We start from the raw sequence: 16,908 nt of genomic DNA, 5'->3' as shown, positions 1-16,908 counted from the left end.
AGTGGGCACCATCCACGAATGACACACTCTTTGATTCTCTTACAATATCCCTTGCTCGGATGTTTTGCATGAGTGGAAGCCTACAAGTTCAGTGACAATTACTCAAAATAAAATAAAGTAAATCAAGTGTTCCGTGAGTTCTGCTCCAGTAACTTCTTCAAGTTGGTTTCCTGGTGCATTAACCTTTTTTAAAAAATAAAAGGGTTGAATTCTAAAGCATTGTTTTGGCTCTTATATCACAGATTAGAATACATCCTCTGGTTATTTATATATAAATATGAACAATTACGATCCAGTCATTCAGAGAAGCTGGTTGAAGGCATGTTATGAAACACGGGTGAACCTTGGAAATAACCTTGAATGCCAGAATTATGGCAACAGCAGGAAATTTACCTGTAGATGTCAGTGTAATTAGGCAGCTTGAAATTACAATAATAGCCTAATAGGTAAACTATTCGTTTTTACTTTTTGGTGGAGGTGATAATTAAGATGGTGAATTTGTGTTTTTTAAATAGTGGAACAGTTTAATAGATGTACCTTGCATTGAGATCAAATCATGTATGCTTTAATTTTAATTTCAGAAATAAATAATATTTTTAGGGGAGTGGTTTGGAGGGTAAGGATATAAAATGCCGGTTTCAAATTTCACCCTCGCCATGAATGGTGTCAGTGGGTCTAGACATGCTCCTTATAGCCTGGGCAACCTTGCTATGCTATGGTGAGAGAATGACTGAGGTGATTTTATGTGAAGTACATCAAGAAAAAATGCCTATATACATTAGGACTGAGGAAACATTTGTAGTCCAAGGGCCACATTTCCTTTAAGGCAGCACTCTGGGGTCCAGATGCCAGCGTGTTAGGGGCTGGTTGAGTTAGGATGAGAATGATCCTGGGGAGAGCTCTAGCAGGTTGTGGGGGACTAGGGTGGATAAAAATCATTTTTTAAAAAAATATTAATAAAAAAAATCAGTTTTTTAAAATTTAAATTGGATTTTTAAAAATAATAATAATCAGATTTTTAAAATAGAATGCTTTTGGAGGAAAAATCTTTCTAAAGATAGTTTTCTCTTTAAGTTACATTATAGTCCAAAGGCTATTCATCAGGTAATAAGGATTTGTTTTAAGTTTTTCATGTGTGCTAAAACTCAGTCTGAGTTTTGTTTTGTTTTTTAAAGTTTAACCACATCAGTTAACAAACATGGATACATCTGCTATAATGTTACTGCTTTAGTTAAATAAGTTGTTCAAATTGTTATTAAGGAAATGATTATTTTTCTTCTTCCAATAAAATACAGCAGAAAAGTTGTCCAAATATAAACAGTTAGCTTATTAAACCTCACAATAATTTCATAATCTGTCTATGTATTTCTAATAGTATAACCAAATCAGTAGTTTTTGACAGAACTGTAAAAACTACTCTGGAAATTTATTATTCCAAAAATGAAACCTTCCTCTGGTTGTAAATATTAAGACTATACCAGCAAGTAAAAAAAGAAAGAAAAATTAAATCAAGCCTTACTGACTAGTGATTTAAATCGATTTGATTTAAATCAAATCCACCCTGTAGGGGACCCACAAGAAATGAGGGAATCATCCATCAGAGATCCAAGGTGAGGATGTGAATCATGGAGGGGTAGTTTCTCCATTCTCTTCCCCAAGTCGAGACCCTCTGCCTCCTCAGTTCCTGATGGATCCTCCTGTTCCGTAGAAACCCCTCCTGAGCCAACATGCCCCGGTGCAGCTGGAGGCTGGCCAGGGGTTCTGGTACTCCACATAGGGTGAGGCTACTCTCTTTGCGAGAGCAGGAGATGCCCATTCCATCTCCCAGGTCCAGGAGAAGAGCAACAGAGGCTGCAGCCTGTGTTGGTGAAGCAAAGCACCTGCAGAAATGTCCCCGTCCCCCCTCCATCATTCAGCCCATTCCCTACTTAAGTCAGAGAAGGAGAGAGCTAAGGGTTGGGTCTGCATAGCTAGGAAGTCTGCATTGTGTAGTAATGAATAGGGGATCAGCAATGTGGAGGATTGCCTAAAGTACCGTATATTCCCGTGCATAAGACTAGGTTTTTTCACCAAAAATATAGGTTTAAATTTGGGGCTCGTCTTATACATGGGTAGTGCTGAGGGGTGTTTTCTTAATTTGGAGTCCCCCCAAAATAGGTAAAGGCACCCCTGACCATTAGGTCCAGTCGTGGCCGACTCTGGGGTTGCGGCGCTCATCTCGCTTTATTGGCTGAGGGAGCCGGTGTACAGTTTCCGGGTCATGTGGCCAGCATGACTAAGCCGCTTCTGGCAAACCAGAACAGCGCACAGAAACGCCGTTTACCTTTCCGCCAGAGCGGTACCTATTTATCTACTTGCACTTTGACATACTTTCGAACTGCTAGGTTGGCAGGAGCAGGGACTGAGCAACGGGAGCTCACCCCGTCGTGGGGATTCGAACCACCGACCTTCTGATTGGCAAGTCCTAGGCTCAGTGGTTTAACCCACAGCTCCACCCGCGTCCCTCCCCCCCAAAAATAGTCTTATACATGGGGACGTCTTATACACGGGAAAATACGGTACCTTTCATTTTTCACGAAGGTCCAATCTGGTACATGATTGACATTTAATAATAGAAAGAAACCGGTGGAAAGATTTTGGGACACCTTGCACGGAGTTAATTAACTCTCATGCCACAGGGGAAATGTCTTTTCCCATTCAGTGCTGTTGCCTTTGCTAAAAAGGGTGATTTTACATTACACATACTTCTGTAAATCAAGAAAATCTTTAATAAAAAAAATGGGGAAAAAATAAATAAAACTCTACTAGACTGCACCATTAGCTAATCCATTGCAATTATCAATTTTTATTTTCAACTTTTTACAGCTTCTTTTGTACATTACTATGCATGCAAACTACCTAATGTAAGTAGTAATAAAGCTGCTAATAGTAATGGAAAGGTTAAATTTTATATAATTAAGCTTGATGTTCAATTAAAACTGCCCACTATGCTAAGCACAATGCCAGAAAAGACGATAGTAGATTATCTATCTTGCCATCTAAACAGCAAACATACCTATTATACCACCTTCCTATCACTGCTGGACAATAGTGTTTCAGTGGTTTGCAACCATCTTTCAGTGGTTTGGAAAGCCTTGACCAGCAATGATATTCCATGGATATTTTTTAACCTGATGGTTGCTGAATTACAATCTTTCTAAAATAAATACAATTTGGGGAGGGGGAAGGGTGATTTTGAAAGGAAATGCAAAAATGAATTCTCTTTCAGCTAATTATAACAGAGTCTATTAGCAGTGATGGAAAGGGGTTGCACTCTGGAAATGCAGCCACTGAAGTTATTTTAATTAAAGCTTGTCTGTTGATACTCGTTTATTCCCAGCGGGGGGTTATTGGCTGAACCGACGGTGCTGCTTGCATTAGATGTGATACTGGATTTGAGAATTAATTAGGACAGGGTTGCGGACTCCTGCTTGCAACTTGCATGTGCTGGAGTTATCACGGACTCACAATCAGGGCCTTTTCCGCCAATCACATTGATATGAGGAAGTGCAAATACATATAAGAAAGTCAAGATAGCCGGACCAGTTTTATAAAGGCCTTTGCTTCTTTGGGGAGAGTCTTGTCCATCAAAATCTCTGTAGGCAGTGTACGCCCACACTCTGCTTATACGAGAAGCCTAGGAGCCAGGCTCATAATTGTCAAACCCTGAAGTAGGAGTGACTTGGATGGGAGTGAGACCTAAGGGGAAATAGCAAGAATGAGGCATGAGGAATAGAGCCAGGATCTCAAGGCAATAAACAAGGCAGATATCCAGCATTCAGCGTTTACTCAAGCGGAGAATTGCTGCTGCAATGAACAGGCAGCCTCATGCCTGCAGCTGAGGCCTTATATAAAGCTCCTGGGTCATTCGGGGTTGGTGAGTAGTGCAGCCAAGCAGAACTCTGTGGGTGGAGTGAGTGAAGCCACTTAAGGGTTGAGCCCTCCTGGCTTCATCACTGCTGAGCAAGGCTTTGAGCCTTAGATCTCCCACAAGCCGCTGGGTTCAAAATGTCCTCCCCTGGCCTGGGGATGGGCTTAGTAAGTGCTGAACTCAGAACAGCCGAAGAAATAATTCTGCTACTTTTGGATCCCACCTCCCGCTCCCTTTCCCAAATTCTTGCTGTTTTTATACTGCACTGCAGTGTACCCACAAATCCTTTGTGGGGAGCAGTCAGGGCTTTGCAGGTACCAACTTGGTAGATTTATTTTTTATTATAAAAAACATGCAGTGGGTCTATGCTATAAGGAAGCAGCTGAGGTCAGATATTTTCCCAGTACAGTGGTACCTCAGGTTACAGATGCTTCAGGTTACAGACTCCGCTAACGCAGAAATAGTACCTCAGGATAAGAACTTTGCTTCAGGATGAGAACAGAAATCATGTGGTAGCGGGAGGGCCATTAGCCAAAGTGGTACCTCAGGTTAAGAACAGTTTCAGTTTAAGAACGGACCTCCGGAATGAATTAAGTTCTTAACCCGAGGTACCACTGTACAGGCACTCCCCTCCCCCCAAGGCACGAGCACATATACATGTGGCACAGGGAAATAAATATTGATTGGCTGCTCCTGTCTGTGGCTCAGATCCCCACTCCTGGCACTGTGGGGTGTGTGTACACCCACACACCCATTAACAAAATGAAGGACATCGTCCTCTTTCTATGCTCTTCCAGATGGAAACATGCAGATGGGGACAGGGATACCCCTGCTGTAAGTCGCTCACATACTGTCTTCTCTTGTATATTATTTACTGCAAAGCTCGATGACTACACCCTTTGGCGATGAAATATCTGATTACCGGAACGACATCTGAGCACTGAACCACTGGTATATCACAGGTGGACTCTTTATTGCATTTGCAATTGTTCAAGATAACATCTAATTTGGAAAGGGAAGAAATGAGCACTGAGCCACTGATATATTTACAAGTGCTCTCTTTATTTACTGCATTTGCAGTTGTTTAAGTAAGATAAAACCTATTTTGGAATGAAACGACTTTTGCCATTTTTATAGACATTTATTGTTTGTTTTGCAGATAATTGCCTAAGTGATATTGTCTTATGTCAATAGAGATAGGCAGGGGGAAGGGACCGGAACATATGGGATCGGGATCCGTCTGCTGTGCCGCTGGGTCCTAAAGCAGCTCCTGGCACCCTGGAGGATAGGCGCCCCAGTGCGCCACTAGCTGCACCGCCCTAGGCCAGTGGGAGAGGCACACATCCATCTCCTAACAAGGTGGGGGTGGGGCGCAGAAGAGAAGAGGGGTTGTGGGAAGAGAGTGTGAGTAGCTGAGCTGATTGGGGAGGCTGAGGACAACTAGAGCTGCTGGGACAAAACAGAGATGGGAGGAGGAACTCAAAGAAGTGAACAACTGCTGCCCGGAAGTCGCTTGGGGCTGCTGCCCAGGAGAGACTGGAAGGAAGGCTTGGGGCAGCAGCCCTAGCAGTGTACTTGAGTCCCTCCCTCCCCCCTCCCTCCTCATCCTGCACCTTCCTCGTTCAAGTGGCGTGCTCCCCACTTTACGAAATTTCACTTATATGTGCAGATGCCCAGAACGTGACCTCTGCCTAAGTGGGGGATTGCCTGTATATAGATCAGTGGTTCCTAAAGTGTGTGGTAGCACCCCTAGGGGGGATTACCTAGGGAGGATGCAAAGAAGCAAGGGGCGAACATTGGGGTGCGTGCGCTGGAAGTGTAAACGACTTGAAAAACTAGTATCAGTGGATCAGGTTCATCAATTTTGTTGAACTGATTAATTGTTTAAAATGTGTTCTGAATAAATGTGCACTCTCTTGAATTTTTATTGCGTTATTTTCTTCCTTCGTGGTTTGTGCAAACCACCATTCTGAATAATGCTATTTATAGGGTAGGGGGCACTGGGGAGGAGTTTATGTAACCACAGGGGCGGTGGTACAAAAATTTGGGAACCGCAGTCGACTAGTTGCCGGGGGGGGGGGCGACCTGTGGGCCCAGTCACTCTGCATCTGAGTCTGCAAGCCTCTCTAGCTCACTCATCCAAAAACCTAAATTCTGTTCTGCCCCTAGAGTGTGACCTCCTTATTTCCATTTCAATTTGTTTCTCTTTATTGCAGCCCATCCTTCACAGTCGGATTTGGCAGTATATGACTCCATTGTGATTCCACATTAGTAAATTTTATGTGTAGATCCCTGTTTCCACTCCTTAGGTCGCTACCAAAGTATAAGAAGGGCCCCAGGATTGCTCCTCAAGGAACTCTACCGGTTGCTTCATTGCGGTTTTGTCTTTCAACACTGCTATTTGTCTTCTTTCCTTCTAACCTTCTCTATTCCCTAATTCCCAGTGTCTGTATCAATGCCCATCTTTTTTCTGTTTTCTCATACTATCAGGTTTGTACTAAGAACACAGTTTCAGTAGTTCTGTCATCTGTTTCAGCGTATATTGAAGCATGGTGCAGAAATGAGTAAACTTAAGCAGTATGTTCCATCTGCCTTAGAAGTACCGTCGACTGGCTGAAATATCTTCAGATACACGAGTTCTAAAGTAGCAGCATTGGCATGTCATATAATTGTTTTGTTTTGTTTTGTGGACCCAGAAGTATCTTAGATTGCCATCTCTGTGTTGAATTGACTGCTGTCTAATTAGTGCTGTTCCATCAGATGAAAAATATGGTAAATGGTTATTGCCTACTGAGAAGGATATGTCAAGGACATCAACCATCACAATTTCAAACTGCTTTCCCACAGTAGCGGGGGACTCAATATACAAATGAGACACACTCAACAGGAAGCGAAACATGTTCTTATTCCAAGGCAAAGTTCATAAACCAAAACACCAGCTTCCGTGTTTGCAGCGTTCTTAATCCAAGTTGTTCATAAACTAAGCTGTTCTTAAACCAAGGTATACCACTGTACTATGAATCAGAAAGAAAGAAAGGGATAAAATAAGTGTGCCTGGCTTGGTATCCTCTGGATATTGTTGGACTACAACTCCCATCACCCCTTGCTGGCGAAGGCTGATGGGAGCTTTAGTCCAACGACATCTGGAGGATGACAGGTTGGAAAGGCTGCTCTTTGCAAATGTTTGTTGAATGCTATGTTTTTGCACTTGCTGCAAACGATATTTCACCCTCAGTAGTGTTTAGTAGGCTGCTGCTGTTATAAAATTTAATTTTTGCTCTCTCTTCCCATATTTTATTGGGTGCTTAATATCCAGGCCAGTAAAGATTGCAAAACTCTTTCCATTCAACCTCTTGGGTTGAAATTTTCCATACTTCTGGACTGAATTCAGATTGCTGTAACTGAGTGCAATCCAGAGCTGTTAAAACAAATGGGAGTTCTGCCACATTGGCTTCAATGGGATCAGGGTTGTTTGCATCCATAGGCTGCTGTTTTGCCCAGCGATGGATAACTTTTCTCAACTTGATGTCAGTGACATTCTTTTATCATTTATAGTGTTCCGCTTCCCTGCTTTAAAGCACTAGCATAGTTTTTAATAAATCTGTAATGGTCTATAATGTCTTGAATATTTTAAATGTGGGTTAAAGATAGAGAGGATGCAAGCAATTTATTAATTGTCTCAATCTCATATTGGGTTCCAATGTTATACAGTTATTTGCTGAGACATGTGGTAGATTTATTGCAGCTGGTGGGGGTGGGGTGAAATCTGGAATAAGACCGCAGTGTGAGGGAAGGTTTAATCTGGATCAGAACCATGTTGAGGACAAATGTTTACATTTCTTCCTCCCCTCACCCATGCTGTGGCCTGATCAGGACTGTGCCTGCATAGTGTAACAGCAGCATTATGCAAATCATTAAAAATTGCATCACGCGTTCCTAAATCATTTCCTTCATACAGTATATTTATACTTTTTTGACAGTATTGTACAGTACTTACCTACCCTAGTGTTGCAAGCTTGGAAGCCAACGCTTCTCTCAGGAAGCATTCATGTAAGGGCTAATATGAAGATTTATTCCGGAATGTTATGCAAGGATTCCCACAGGCTTTGTAATAGGAGAATACAAGTCCTATCTTTCACCCTGGGACCACTGTGCCAAGTTGAAAACCTGGGCTCTTCCAGAAGACCTATTTGTTGAGCATTTAACCTGATCGCATGGGAAGAAAAGGGTTCCTTTAATCGCAGTAGAACACAGAAAATTCTTTACTTCCCTCGCTCTTCCCCTTTCCGCCCTTCATGCTCTCTGTTTTTGCTCTGTCCCAGCCCTTAGCATGGCTTTTTCCAATCCCAATAATAGAATTGTAGAGTTGGAAGGAACCCCAGGGGTCATCTGGTCCAACCCTCTGCAATGCAGGAATTCTGCCCATAGCCGTACCTGGCTAGGCTCGAACCCCCAACCTTCGAAGCACCACCAGGCGCACTGCCCCATTGCGCCACAGCTAAATCTTTGACCATTTCCTCCTCCCTCCTTGCTATTTCTCTCCCGTCACCTCCCTCTTCCTCCTCCCAGCATCTAGCCTTGCTCTTTCTCTCTCCACCACCATTTATGCTCCATGTACGCCTTTCTCTGCGTGCCAAGTGTGTGTCTCTGAATTAAGTGTGCTCTAGCCTACCGCGAGGGACGCGGGTGGTGCTGTGGGTTAAACCACAGAGCCTAGGACTTGCCGATCAGAAGGTTGGCGGTTCGAATCCCCGCGACGGGGTGAGCTCCCGTTGCTCGGTCTCTGCTCCTGCCAACCTAGCAGTTCAAAAGCACGCCAGTGCAAGTAGATAAATAGGTACCGCTCTGGCAGGAAGGTAAACAGCGTTTTCGTGCGCTGCTCTGTTTCACCAGAAGCGGCTTAGTCATGCTGGCCACATGACCCGGAAGCTGCACGCTGGCTCCCTTGGCCAATAAAGCAAGATGAGCGCCGCAACCCCAGAGTCGGCCATGACTGGACCTAATGGTCAGGGGTCCCTTTACCTTTAGTCTACCGCGACCTCTGGCCCCACCTTTCCCTAGCTCCCCCTGTTGTAAGCTGCCCTGCCTTGTCCTTCACCCCATCAGCCCCAGTGGGCTGCTGCCCCTGCTGCAGAGCCTCCCCCCTGGTCACACGGCATAGCAGGTCTTGCAGATGGGTACTCATGCTTCTGAATGTGTTGGGATTTTCTTTTTCACCAGCCGTAATACGATCTCATCTAATCTTTTACAGACGAGAGCAGAACAGTCCCAAGGTGCTTACTTTTTGCCTGAGTTTGCATTATCACCACAAGGAAGCTTCTTGGAAGACACCACAGGAGAACAGTTCCTCACCTACCGCTACGACGATCAGGTTTGTCTGCTGAATATGAAAATTATGGAGTTCTTTTTAATCTTTCCAAGGGAACAATGGGGCATGTGTGCTCTCAAAGCAGGCCTGTTATCTTAATGTCTGGTGCACTGTTTATAAAGGGACAAACAGCAGTTTTAATATTACCGTATTTTTCCGTGTATAAGACGCCCCCATGTATAAGACGACCCTTGTTTTTTGAGCCCCAAAATAAGAAATAAATAATTGCAACATTCCATGTATAAGACAACCCCGAATTTTAAAATTTTGGGGGAAATATAGTCTTATACACAGAAAAAAAATGCAGTATTTAGTTTTACTTGTGGGCTTCATTCTTTGACGAAATAAAAAAATAAAATAAAAATGGCACCAAGAGCAACATTGCAAAAGCCAAAAGTTATAAAAACTAATGCAAAACAAAGATGTTATAATGCCAAATTTATATAAAAAAGTATTTGTACAAATAGCTTTGCTAATAGAAAAGATACAGGGGAAAGCAGGAGACGCAAAAAGGTATGTAGAATTGGGTCAGGAATAGTGCCAAACCATGGTTTAGTGCTCCTAAATGTGCCATTTGTATGCATGTTCCTCCTTTCCTCATGTGCTATGATACTCTTCCTGCCTGTCAGCAAACAAATTGGATTTTGAAACCAAAGCTAGTTTGTGTAGTGTCTAACTAAGGTTTGGCCATAATATTGCACAACAGTTTAATAGACAACTATAGAAGGGGAAATTGCATCATAGTCAGAGGCAGTCCTAACAAGATCGTCTCAGCTGCCAGGTTTAGGACACAATTACATGTGCATAATTTATTATGACATTGACTAGTGCAAGTTCTCTTGAAATGAGTGCAAGAAGCACAGTGTCAGGGAACTGCCATCGGCTCAGGGGCGAGAAGGGAAAAGCTGGATGGATTACAGAGAGCCCCCAAAGATCGTGGGAAGCAGCACTTCCTCAGCAGAGGAAGGTAGCCAAGCCTCTAGTGGAGAGGAGATGCAGGGCTCGGAGGAGGCGAGGCAGTGCCAGGACACCTTGCCTGAGCAAAGCGGGGAGGAGAGAGGTCCCCCGTTACCCACGCCTTCCTTGCGCAGTAGGCTTCTGCGCAGAGAGGGAAGGCGCAGACTGGGCGTCAAGGAACTACTCTGCTGGGGAAGGTTGAAGGACCGCCCACTCTGATTCTGCAATGAGCAAGACACGGAATAGTGGCGCTCTGCATTCTAACGGTTTTTAATCACCAATAAGAAACCTTTAAAACAGACTATTGAAGCATATTGCCTGATTGCTCTCTAGCAACCAACCGATACCTCTAACACACAGCAATGTGGCTTGAGCCCTAGAGCATCTTCTGAATTGTACTTTGCTCAGAGGGGGTACTGTTTGGATTTCCCCACCCTTGGTACCAAGACGACCTTTCAACTTTTCTGGCACTTGCCTGTTTAGCATCTTGGGAAGGCCAAATCTGATTGCGTTCATAATTCAATTTGAAGTATGTGTAGCTTGTAGGGAAAGACCTGCCAAAGAAGCTGAAAAACATCTTCATGTATGCGACAACGGTGGTGAGAGTCTTAATAGCACAAGGATGGAAGAACGAGGAAACTCTGACGAAAGAAGTATGGCAAGAGAAGCTGATGGACTATGCAGAATTGGCAAAACTGACGCATGAACTACGTGACAAGGATAACTGTGACTTTAAAGATGAATGGGAACCTTTTACAAAGTACTTAAAGACGCAACAAAGTAAATTGGACTCCTTGGCAGGTTTTGAATAAACAATCACAAACTTTTTATTGATAACAAACAGCTAGACAAATTAAGGTTCTATACAAATCTGTAACATGCAGAGAATAGCATTTTATAGAGAAACCAGAGACTGGAACTGAGGGAAGTTGGGGTGGGGTGGGGAGGGTGGGTTGTTTTATGGGAGGGAGGGGAAGGGGGAAAATGGGGGGGGGAATTAAGGATGATATGTTTTAAGATAATATGTTTTGTTTAAATTTTTAATAAAAAATCTATTAAAAAAATGAAGTATGTGTAGCAAGGAGCTGTATTGATGCCTGGTTTAAAAAGCCAATTGCCTTTTCTGAAAAGGAATTTCTTTAAACACCTTTCACAAGGTGCAGCCCATAGCAGATGGTAAGCTAATTCTTGTGTTCTGTTTTTTTAATGTAGCATTTTGACTAAATGTGGTTTCCTTAACAGAGAATTGTTCATTTTTGCTGGATAAATTTATATCTGAAATGAACAGATTTTCATTTTACACTTTCACAGTTTTTGTTTATGTTGAGCTTGTTGAAGTAGAACGTTAAAAAAGTTAAATTGTAAAGAGAGGGTAGTAATGGATGAAGCAGGGAGTCTGGAAAATAACAAACCATGTTTCTTATAATTAAACCAGCAGTGCGTACTCCAGAAGCCATAGATACATTACACTAAATGTGGAATAGATATAATGGCAAAGAAAGCAGCATGAAAGGGACCCTGTTAATCTTGGCAGACGATCTAAAGTAAACCTAGGAAGTGTGTGGCCTGCTGTGGAAATTTACTCATAACACAATGTGTCCCAGAATCCCATTGAACTCCACATCAAAACAACCAGAACTGCATTCATGGGTACTTAAAGCACAGTGCTAGTGCAATCTGAATAATGCAGAGATTTATAGAACAATGTGAAAGAGGATGGTTTGTCTCTCACACCAGCACCATTTCTGATCACACAGCATCTTGGCTTCTGGAAATTCTGTTGTTGGGAGACCACTCTTCACACCTTACCGTATTTTTCCGTGTATAAGACTACTTTTTCTGATTTTTTTGTGATAAATTGAGGGTCGTCTTAGGTAAAGGTAAAGGGACCCCTGACCATTAGGTCCAGTCGTGACCGACTCTGGGGTTGCGGCGCTCATCTCGCTTTATTGGCCGAGGGAGCCAGCGTACAGCTTCCAGGTCATGTGGCCGGCATGACTAAGCCGCTTCTGGCGAACCAGAGCAGTGCACGGAAACACCGTTTACCTTCCCGCCGGAATGGTACCTATCTATCTCCTTGCACTTCGTGCTTTTGAACTGCTAGGTTGGCAGGAGCAGGGACCGAGCAATGGGAGCTCACCACGTTGCGGGGATTCGAACCGCCGACCTTCTGATCGGCAAGCCCTAGGCTCTGTGGTTTAACCCACAGTGCCACCCGCGTCCCAAGGGTCGTCTTATGCACTGGTTAATATGCTGAGTAAGCGAGAGCTGGTGCTGCAGCGGTAGCAGGGAAATGTTGGAGAGGAGGCTACTTCCCCTCTCTTCCCAGCTTAGGAAGAGTATTTGGTTCGGTGTATTACAGCACCACTTCTGTCAGTCAGAGTGGGGGATCGTCGAACAGCTGCTCAACAGCTCAGCGAACTTACAAAAGAAGCTCAATAACTGTTGAGGGCTCCCAAAAATAGGGATCGTCTTATACATGGGGTCGTGTTATGCAGTGGTACCTCGGGTTACATACGCTTCAGGTTACATACACTTCAGGTTACAGACTCCGCTAACCCAGAAATATTACCTCAGCTTAAGAACTTTGCTTTGTGATGAGAACAGAAATTGTGCTCTGGCGGCGTGGCAGCAGCAGGAGGCCCCATTAGCTAAAGTGGTGCTTCAGGTTAAGAACAGTTTCAGGTTAAGAACAGACCTCCGGAACGAATTAAGTACTTAACCCGCGGTACCACTGTACATGGAAAAATACAGTATGTGGTGTTGAGAGGGTGGTTATATGGTATTGGATTGCTAGCTAGTTCCAAAATCTTCAAGGGCAGGAACAAGGCTGTCCAGTTTCTAATCAGGGCTAAGGTGAAAGCTCTCCATTTAGTTGTGTGTGTGTGTGTGTGTGTGTGTGTGTGTGTGTGTGTAGCATTGCCTATTGATTTTATTGACCTCTCTCTGCACACTGTTAGCATTTTTGTTGGTATTTAAAGAATAAAAGGAGAATTCCCTGGATGCCAAGATCCAGCTTTTGGGCAAGTACTCTTTAGTGAGAGAACCCCAGCAGAGATTTAAAATCACGAAATATGCAGCAAAGTAAAGCCACTAGACCTTCAAAATAGCCCCTTCTAAGTCGCTTACATCCTGCCAACCTAGCAGTTTGAAAGCACGTCCAAGTGCAAGTAGATAAATAGGTACCGCTCCGGCGGGAAGGTAAAGAGCGTTTCCATGTGCTGTTCTGGTTTGCCAGAAGCGGCTTAGTGATGCTGGCCACATGACTCGGAAGCTGTACGCCGGCTCCCTCCGCCAATAAAGCGAGATGAGCGCCGCAACCCCAGAGTCGTCCGCGACTGGACCTAATGGTTAGGGGTCCCTTTACCTTTAAGTCGCTTACAAAGTTCCCCACTGTTAGAATAGAAATAGACCGCACCTTGGGTAAGTTAAAAATGGTTTGATTACAAACTTTTCAAATGTAAGGTTCATTTCCTTTTCCATACAGCTGCAAGAAAAGACTTAGTTTCAAAATTGGTAAATGTTTACAAATTATTTGTATAGAAACACAAAGACTGTTTGCTTAAACTGCGTGGTCTGAGCTTGGAGCAGCCAGCCTAGACATCCTTCCTGGTTGGGTTCACGTGGTGGAAAGGGAAGAAAAGAAGAAAAATGAGTTTGGTAACCCTTCCTTCCAAGGTGAGGGAGTGTGACCTAGCTAAACTTGGCAGGAGAGCTTCCTCTGTGCTCTTAACCCCTTCATGCATTAATTGGAGTTAAGCATTTTGGTTATCTGAGGCTGATTTACCCCACACACGCTGTATTAATTGTGCATATTTGCCTTTAGTGATGCCATCAAGTCGCCAAATCTGTTTCTCCACATAATGTGGTGATGTCATCCACTTTACAATAGTGAGTGACTGGCTGGTATCTCTCATGTGAATACATTGCCCTTACACTCAGTTAACTACGGTAGTGTGCCTGCAGTGATGTCATTCTGTAGCCAAATCTGATTGGCAGCATGGCACCATGACATTACCCTGTTCTTTCCATGACACCTGATCAGCTGGGATCATCCATGCCACGAATCCAGGAGGGAGATATGAGCAGTAATCCATAAGGGTAAATGCAACCTACTTCTTATTAATTATTATTAATAGCAGTTGGGGAGAAAGGGATCACTTAGAATCTTTGAGCATGTTGGAACGTCTGCTCATGCTTTTGGAGATGCTGTTGTGTTATAAAAGCAAAGTACTTCTTACTTAGGCTTACCCTAGGGGTTTCTGATTCAGATGACATGTACCCTGTTCTAGACACCTGGGAAAGTAATAATATATCAAGCAGTAAAACGCAGCTGCAATGTGGGCCACGTTTATGACAGTCTTGTTAAAAGGAAAAGTGGTTGCTTTTTGATCAAAAGAGTTTAACTGAACGGAGAGATATTTGGATGAGGAGCCCCACGTCACAACAGCAATAAAGCCCAATTTAATCAAACATGCTTTGGAAACCGCAAAGCATATGTCAGTGCTGAAAGGAGATAAAGAGCCCGATCCATTGGACAATAATGCCTGTGAAGGTGTTGAAAAAAGATTTCTTTCATTTTCAGTCTGGGGCGAAATCAGAGCCATAAAATACATTATTTGCAAAGCCAGCATTTGAGTGAGTCAGCAATTGCTCGTTCCACTCGCAGTTTCACAGAAAAGGGACTTTGCAAACTATCCTTTTCTGCGCGGTTCCCCCCCTCGCTCTCATTTCAATATTGCCATTTCTGCAACTCAACATTCACTTCCTTTATTTTATAATTTTAAATAATTTTTTCAAGATCGCAATCTTGCTTAGTAAAAGGGGAAGGCTTCTACATAATGTAACCTGGACTTCCATTCCTGAATTGGTATGTAACCTGTTTAGAATAATGCTGCTACTTCCACACCTTTCAGAAAGCATTTGCTACCCTAAAAGACTTACTGTTAGTGTGAAATGGGAGACAAGTAAAATATTAATAGGAACAACTTGTGCTCTGTTCTGTTGTAGCAGTGTTGCATATGGATTCATGTTCTCCTCTCATAGTTCATTATGCACTCCTTTGGTCTGGCAAGAGTGTGCTTATGGTTTTAAGCAAGGCTGTATAAAAACCTTTTTACGCTGTCTTGTAGGTATTAAGGAACTACATGCAGATGGAAAGGTTTGCAATTCTACACGCTCATATATTATCAAATAACTGGGTGGGGGAAGTAATAGTGATTTGCCAAGGCAGTATCTCTGTAGGGCCTGTTTCATAGTAGGAATACAGTGGTACCTCTGGTTACGAACTTAATTTGTTCCAGAGGTCTGTTCTTAACCTAAAACTGTTCTTAATCTGAGGTACCGCTTTAGCTAATGGGGCCTCCCTCTGCCACTGGTCACCACCGTGGGATTTATGTTCTCATCCTGAGGTAAAGTTCTTAACCTAATGTACTACTTCCGGATTAGCAGAGTCTGTAACCCGAAGTGTTTGTAACCCAAGGTACCACTGTACAGTTAGACACCAGTCTAGTGTAGTCCTTGTGCAATACTATTAAACACAACAAGTTAAGGAGATCCGAGTTTAAATTCCCACTCAGCTGCAAAGCTTACTGGTTGAGCCTTGGCTATTTGCTATCTGGTGCAAAATCCCCCATGCATACAATAAATTTTTGTGGACATTATTTACACATTTTTGTGGCTGCATCGTTGTTGGCATTTATGTACATTCTTTGTTGAGCTTGCATTCACCATGAATCTCATATTCAGCATGTGTGTGTCTACCCACACTCACGGCATTGTGTGTGCGTGCGTGTACATTATACATATCAATAAAATTCGACTGAATTGCTAGAGATCATATCTCACTTGTTGCATAAGTTATTCTTCTGTAGTGTTGAAGTACTTTGACTTTTAGACACTCGGTGTCAGAAACAAAATACCTTCCCTCTTACCCCAAATGATTTTGGGGAAGGGGGTTTATGTTTGGGTCCCCCCTTCAAACAGCTGAATATACTAACTGAGCTTTACCATAAAAATAGCTAATCCTTTTATTTCTTTTCTACATCCTCTTTTAATTTTTGCTCTTGTCCCTCTGGTTGCCTGAAGAAAACAGTTATTTTTTTTCCAAATATTAGTAGAACAGGAAAACATATATCCTCTAGTTTTCTTGACACTCAAAAGTACCGCTTCCAAGTAATAAAATCATTCCAGATGACAGACCACCAACAAGGACATTAGTGCAGAGCATGTTTGGTAAGACCTGTACAGAGCATCTCTTTCATCCTGTTTCCTGGCTAAGATCTACTTGGTTGAGGATAAAGATAAAATCTTTGAAGGGAAACAGCATCTCAACTAGGTGAGGAGCCACAGAAAATTTCATGGTTTTATCATTTTTAAGTATGCCTCAACCCACTTTACTGGAAATTACTTTAAAGGCAAGCGATTTTTGGCAGCGAAACACTTCCATCTTCTTTCTTATTTGGTTTATTAGTCACAAAAAACCCTCCAGGTGACTCCTGTAAAAATATATGTCATTAAATGTGCTTACTTATGCAGTGCCTACTAGAACTGTTGAATAAATCCACAGAAGTTGCTATCACACAGACTTTCTTTCCTTTTCAAAACGACCTTTGCTTAAGTACCGTATTTTTTGCACCATAACACTCACTTTTTTCCTCCTAAAAAGTAAGGG

General features: G+C 42.9%; 1 protein-coding gene across 2 annotated transcripts in view; it reads left to right on the top strand.

The window, feature by feature from the left end:
• ADAMTSL3 (ADAMTS like 3) overlaps positions 1-16,908 on the top strand; it is a 280,064-nt gene that overhangs the window by 50,456 nt on the left and 212,700 nt on the right. For both annotated transcript variants that reach the window (XM_081888376.1, XM_081888377.1), the window contains one exon: positions 9,162-9,281. In XM_081888376.1, coding sequence (XP_081744502.1) covers positions 9,162-9,281 — 120 coding nt within the window. The remainder of the gene's footprint in view (positions 1-9,161; positions 9,282-16,908) is intronic.

Source organism: Podarcis melisellensis (assembly GCF_964234715.1).
Source record: "Podarcis melisellensis genome assembly, chromosome: 14".
In the NCBI taxonomy this organism is placed as follows: Eukaryota; Metazoa; Chordata; class Lepidosauria; order Squamata; family Lacertidae; genus Podarcis; species Podarcis melisellensis.
This window is presented reverse-complemented; position numbering and strand designations above follow the sequence as displayed.